Below are 6908 nucleotides of genomic sequence, written 5' to 3'. Positions count from 1 at the left end.
TTTTTTTTTTTTTTTTTTTTTCCCCCCCATGTATTGGAAAGCACTTTACCAGCTTATCTGTTGGTTCTGGTATTGATATAATTAATTTGATTTTTCCTCTTCCCATTCCCAAATCTTTGTTAAAGCCCCCTTAAAAGCAAAGTGAAACAATATAAGACAAAACTCTTCTCCTCTGAAACAACAACTCTTCCTTGAGAAATTTCTATTAAGGAAGTGCCACATCAGCTGAATATCAGTAAGAGGAGTCTGTAGTGTTCTCAAGGGGGTGAGGAGTTGTTGCCTTCTCCGTCTTGTTAAAGCCAAGAGGGCCTCTGGGAGAGCAAGTTGGCAAAATTTATGCCATGTTACCTCTGAGTTGAAGCATAGATATCTGTTACAAAGTACTGTCATTTAGTTTGTTGTATTCTCAGAGGTGTAACTAATACTGAGGTGTTACCCACCGAAAGATACAGGCAAAAATTGACCACTTAAGCGTAACCCTACTTAGAGTGTAAAGGAAAAGGTATGCGTTGCACCCCAGTCCCACCTGCATGCTGAGTAGCAGTTAAAGCCACCTATCAGAGGTATGTGACCAGAATAATTCAACTTTTCTTCTCTAACTCTGCTTTTTCTGTGGATGTGCTGTTTGCCATCTGAGCTTAACTTGAGATCCCAAACTGTAGACTGAGGTTTGTATGCAGGCCAGAAATTTAGGCAGAAGGGGAACTGAATCTTGTCACATTAGTCTTTTCCTCTCAATCTTCCTGCGCTAGGAGATTGTAGGAAGACAGTATAGCTAACAGAAAGGTAAGATAACATTGTATTTATTTTTTTCTCTACTGGAACTGAAATGTTCACTGCCTTTTAAGAAAAAAATGTCCAGAATTTTAAGGAAGTGCATTTTTATGGCACTCTTCAGGAGCCGCCGCTTTGGCTCTGAGCAGACATGGAATCTTGTAAGGTCATGAAAGAAGATCGATGTTGGCATTGATGTTATCTAAATTTTGGTCTCTGTGATCTTCTTCTTGAATTATTTATCACTCCTTAGTCTGACAGGCTGCTCTTTCTGACTATTAGATTTTGTTTAACTTCGTAAGGGAGACTAGAGGCAGATCCAGAAAGAATAGGATGGAATTCACACTGAGTAATGTAGTTGTGGGAAAGAATACTGAGTATAACTAAAAGCATTTTAAAATGTTAATTCATATTAAGAGATTATTGATGCCATTTAGTGCAAAACAAAAAAGTGTCTTTGTAGTTCAAATATGGTAGTAGTAAGAGTTCCTTCCGTCATAATCCTCGCTTGTTTATTTGCAATAAGCTCATTTAACTGCTCTCCACTTTTCCCATTTCCTGAAGTGTTATTAAGATTCATAATAATTCTCATTTACAAATTGCACACATAAAGTTACAAGGAAGATGCATGGTTGGAGGTGAAACTGCTTCTTACAGTGCTTGGTGCAGGAAACTTACCAGTTCTTAATCTTTTAATATTTCTGATTCCAGGACTCTAGGTGCCCGTTCTAGAGGCTCTCATCATGACTAGGACTCAGGTTACTTCTTTTCCCGTCATTCCAGTAAATCATGGGCTCTGGGTCCTCATACCATCTTAAAACTTTCTGATCCCTTCTTTTCTGACTGGAGGACAAGTCACTCTGGATGCTTGTACTTTAAACCTTTGTTTTCTTGCAACCAGGAGCTGTAGAATTCTACCTTATGAATGGCCATGATATTCCATAAAAATGCCTTTTCCAATTGAATACAGATAGAAGTCTCTCACATACTTGACTTTCATGGACAGAAGCAAGAATGAATGAGAGAATGTCAAGAAAAAAATTACTTTAGGGTGAAAAGTAAGAAGGCAGTCCAACCTTTGCAGGCTTCCTGAAGTTTTCATTTGCAAAATTGGACTTAATTGTAAAACATCAAAGCAAGTAGAGTTATTCTACCATTAAATTGATTAAAACAGAAGGTCAGAGGAAATGACTAGGGAAATGTCCAGAAACATCCATTATCTATATTTAAATAGTAACTGGCTGTGATGTAACTTTTTCTTCTGCTTAGAGAAAAAGACGACAAAAGCATGAAAACCAGCCTCGGTCATTTCTGGGAAGTCCAGACTGGCACTGTTGTTCCTGAGCAGTGAAATTCACTTGTTTTTATCCCTGCACTTTACATGAGAAATGGCAATTAGAAATTTGAAATGCTGAAACATAGTGAATGTTGTCACAAAAGTGTATGTTCTGGGGTTGGTCTTTTTACATTTATACTATGTTAATGTGCATTTGACTATATAGAATTTGTGTGTGCGTGTATACATGTATGTTTTTGAATGAGTTTCTGAGTTGCCATTTTACATTAAAGATTTTAAATCATGAGTTTAAGTGTACAATTAGGTAGGTTTCTCCTTTTTACGAGCTTACAATAAGGAACGGAGAGTTAAAACTGTAACTTATGTCTTTTATTCTTTTCCTAGAAATTGAAGTGTCAAGCACGAGGGTCTTCACCAGATATTAGGCAAATTGATCTTGATGTAAATCGAACATACAGAGATCATATTATGTTTCGAGACAGATATGGTGTTAAGTAAGTAAATTAGGAGTTTTGTTTTATAATTGGTTTCTGATCTGCCTCAGACCTCTTTGATTTGCAAAAGGATGTTGAATGCGAGTTCCAGACTTTCAAAGCAGAGTTGTCTGTGTGCTATGAGGTAATCACCATTACTGTTACAAAGCCAAATAGTTACTTTCAGCCAACCAGTGTACCCAGTGCAACCAGCCCACAGCAGGGGGCTGAAACTGGATGATCTTTAAGATCCCTTTCAACCTCAGCCATTCTGTGATTGTTTCTAGCATGCCACATTAGCACCCTGCTGAGATGGAAAGGATAGGGTGAGTTTTTTGACTCTTTTTCTTTCCAAGACATCATCTACAGTAGTGTACTATTTTCAAAAAGCAGTACTCAAAGAATTATGAGCTTTAATGTGATTTATTAAAGAAACATTTTCCTATATTATTCCTCTAGGTATTTTGCAGACAAATTCTAAGTAGGCATGGGAAATTTCTGTGATGGTTGCAATGCAGGATGGAGTACAAAGCAGAAATTCCCAAAGCTGAGAGCACTATTCTGTGCAGACTGTAGTTTAGATATGTTTGTGCTGTGGTATCTACGCTGGAGCTGATGTGCCTTGCCTGTCAGTACTGCTGACATGGTGCTATGCAAAAATGGCTGAGCCTCAACTAGTTTTAACCCACACAGTTTAAATGGAAGCAGAAGCTCACTACCCTGTCAGTTTGGGGCTAACTCTGGCACAGCCTGCTCTGTTCCTTGTGGCTGTGTTGTGAGCATGTCCTTAGAGTGTATTGGAAAAGCCTTTGGCTGTTTCAATTTCACACTTGGAATAGAACTTGGAATTACTGTACATGCATTATACATTTCCAGCGATGTGGATGAAAATTGAGAAATCATTCCGTATAGCAATGAAATAAAGTCTCCCAGGTAAATCAATAGCTTGTTTGACTTCTCAATGGACTTTACATTTTTGAGGGGTCATTCTTTTACAACTCTTCCGTGGTACCATCCAGTGTAAATAGTACTAAGATTACCATTATTTTTATATCTTACTGTGAAGGAGATTTGCTCTTACGTTGGCCTTCATATCGTTCAAATTCCCATAACTGATAACAGAAGGTTCTCATGGATGGTATCTGGAACCTAACTTTTTTATTTCATTTTGTCCTTGTAAAATAAGACTGAAGATTAATAACTAGTACTTCACATTACATTTTTTTTTATTATTATTACCTAAGAATAGGTAAGCTCCAGTTTCTGAAGAGACTGAAAAAAAATGCCATAATCTCTAGATATTTTGGTAAAATTCTCTAAATGTGTATCCTCCTTCCCAACAGAAAATGAGCAGCTTTTTGCTCAAGATTTCTTTTTATAATCTTCAAATATTTGTCTATACGTTTGATTGGTGACAAGCAGAGGGAATTTCACTGGACACAATAGGGTACAAGACTCAGGAGTTAAACTCTAGCAGTTGTAGTTGAAAGGAGGCATTCACATTTCCAAATTCCCTTCCCAACAAATCACAGGAAGTAGGCATGAGTTTAAAAACGTATTATGAGAATTCTCCATTGTTTTGATGTCCCAATTTGAGAAGTGTGGAGTTTATATATTTTTGTCCTCCTACATTCACAGCTTAACGCAAGATGACTCAAGCTGTTTTTATGGAAAGCAAGGGGCAAAGCTCTGTGTGTACTTCACTGTTAGAATTGCAGGGTTTGATATGCTCTGAAGGACTAAGCATAGGATGGAGAGTTGGAATTGTGACTGTTTGACAGTAGCAGTCACTAAAGCTGCTTTTAATTTGGATGCCAAGATTAAGACACCTCTGTACCTGCTTTGTGTTTTATCTCTGTGTAACTCTTTGCAATCAGTAACAGCTGTTAGTGTTCTGCAAACAAATTTGGTGTGGTGTGTTTAAAGTCTGTCATTCTGAATAAATCGGTGTTTGACATGTATGCCATGTATGCCTCAAATCCCTTATTTGTAATAATAATGGTCTGACACCATTGGCATCTCAAATTGTTATGGATGTATTTTGTAATCTTTAAACAAGCAAAATATCAGGAAAGTGCTAAATATAATGTTGGTTTAAAATCGGAAGCATTTATTACTGCTCTTTAGAACCAAACAGATTAAATTGGAGAAACAAGTTTCCAAAATACAGTTAACTAATTTTGTGGTTTTCTGTTTTTATGAAACCACTATTACAGCACTTTTTCTCTACTCTTGTTTCTCCAGGCAACAATCTTTATTCCACGTTTTAGCTGCATATTCCATATATAACACGGTAAGTTGCATACTTTCATGTTCTGCTACTCTGAACGTGCTCTAAGTTTATTTGCAATTCTGTATCCTCTTCCTCTCTCCCCCAAAAACCGCAACACATTTCAGAGACCTTTGGAAATGCAGAGAAATGAATGATTTGCCTGCTGACACGTTTTCAGCTACTGAAGTTGAAACAAAGCGTCTTGATTAGGAATGTCTTACTGGGCAGACTGAACAGTACATAGAGATTAACTGAGATCAAGTATAGTGTTCAGTAAGAATAATGAATTTGTGCTATGCTGGAGTTTCATACTACTGCTATTTCTTCTTGTTATATTATTTGCCAATTAAGATCATTTGAATGATGGGAGGAAAAACTACAGAAAGGTGCATACAGGGAGTAAGTATGCATTTCATAGCCTGGAATGTTCTAACAAACAAGGTTTTGAAGGCTGCATCTTCCTCACTTAAGCTTTGTTTTAGATATGCTCCAGTGTATAAATTAAAGTACATTCTGGTACTAAATTTGGTCTTCACTGTAGTCCTGAATGAGGATTTTTGGAAGTAGAGTTGAGTAAGGGTAGAAGCCTGCTTATTTTGTAATGTCCTTTCACTGCATGTGAAAAATAGAGAAAAGTTACTATGTCCAAATTTAATTTTGCTTTATGCACTATTCCCTTGTTCACTGTGCCTGTTCTGAACAACTTTCGTTTTACATCCATCAGCAAGTCCTTACAATTCAATGTGAAATTATCCAAAGTTGTGAGTAAGAGTGAAATTGAGCAGTTATTCTACTGAAGTATCACTTCATTTCAATTTTTGGAGTTCTAAGAAGTGTGGCTTTTATTTCCAGTTTCAATCTGCTCATATTTATTCGGCTCATAAATGAAGTTACATTGCTAGCATTTGTCACCTTTCATTTCCTTTGTTGTCTTAAGGTTTTTGTTGGTAGTGTAAGTGCTGAGAAAACTCTGGAAGGAAGAATTTCCTTTATATATTTTTTCTGCAGCGTTAGACTGATGTCTGCCAGTTGTATGCAAAGTATTGTTTAAGGTCAGCTGTTACAATACAGGCGAAGGGAATGCTGCAGTGAGTTTTTAATTTGCTTTAGCATTACTGTATTTTTCTTCTTAATGTGTCACAGTTCCTATGCTTTGTTTTTATCTCCAAAGTTCTTAAAAAGAACTTTTAAAGCTGGAAAAGATTATTCAACTATTAATTCATTTTCCTAAATATTTTATCAACAGAGTTATCTGAGCAGTGAAATGATAGCGACAGTTGGTTCCTGCCATAAAAGTCAAAATTAATAGCAGAGAAGTTGCTCAAATTTAATATTGGAACTGGACTTTTTTTTCCCTTTGTGTTTAATTACTGTGTGCTGCTAAACTTGAGCAGGTTTGTAGTTTCAGGTCACTCCTGAAAATTGCCGTGTTTATCAGAGGGTGCCTTGGTTGGAAAACAAGACAAAAGAATATCTTCCCCCCTCCACAGGCAAAGGCATCTAAGTGGAAAAAGTGTCCCTTCTGGAATAAGATGTTCTAATTACTTGAAATTATTTGTATTAAGCCTGATTTAGAGCATTGTTAGAGAGTTCCAGTGAGAGTTCCTGGTTATTTTTCAGATGAGTTGTTGAGCATCATCCCTTCCATCTATCAGTATTTTAGATATTCAGAAATCAGATGCTTGTGGTGGAGCCATAATTAGGAAATGCCGCATGATATCAAGACAGGCAGACTCTTTGCCATGCCAGCTCAAAAAAAGCTAAAAGCTCGTGGGTGTGGGGCTTTTGCTTTTGGAAATTTAATATTTTTCACTGTGTAATTTTCAGGAAGTTGGATACTGTCAGGGAATGAGCCAGATCACAGCTTTACTCCTAATGTACATGAATGAAGAAGATGCCTTCTGGGCCTTGGTGAAACTTCTCTCGGGTCCAAAGCATGCTATGCACGGTATGGTGTGTCACGTTACTTAGTATATATTGGCTTTCAACCTGATTATTTAAGTTGTGAATTATTTGAAAATGGAGCCATGCTGCTATGTGTTTATGTTCAATATAAAACACAACTGGAGCTTTATACTGGGATGCCATTGGA

General features: G+C 36.9%; 1 protein-coding gene across 2 annotated transcripts in view; it reads left to right on the top strand.

Moving 5' to 3' along the window:
- USP6NL (USP6 N-terminal like) overlaps positions 1–6908 on the top strand; it is a 113495-nt gene that overhangs the window by 90953 nt on the left and 15634 nt on the right. For both annotated transcript variants that reach the window (XM_042815733.1, XM_042815732.1), the window contains 3 exons: positions 2456–2565; positions 4789–4837; positions 6644–6764. In XM_042815733.1, coding sequence (XP_042671667.1) covers positions 2456–2565; positions 4789–4837; positions 6644–6764 — 280 coding nt within the window. The remainder of the gene's footprint in view (positions 1–2455; positions 2566–4788; positions 4838–6643; positions 6765–6908) is intronic.

The sequence above is a fragment of the Centrocercus urophasianus genome, unplaced genomic scaffold, assembly GCF_019232065.1.
Source record: "Centrocercus urophasianus isolate 14NV4802_14NV808 unplaced genomic scaffold, USGS_Curo_1.0 seq_15, whole genome shotgun sequence".
NCBI lineage: Eukaryota > Metazoa > Chordata > Aves > Galliformes > Phasianidae > Centrocercus > Centrocercus urophasianus.
Note: the sequence above shows the minus strand (reverse complement) of the source record. Positions and strands in the feature narration are given on the sequence as shown.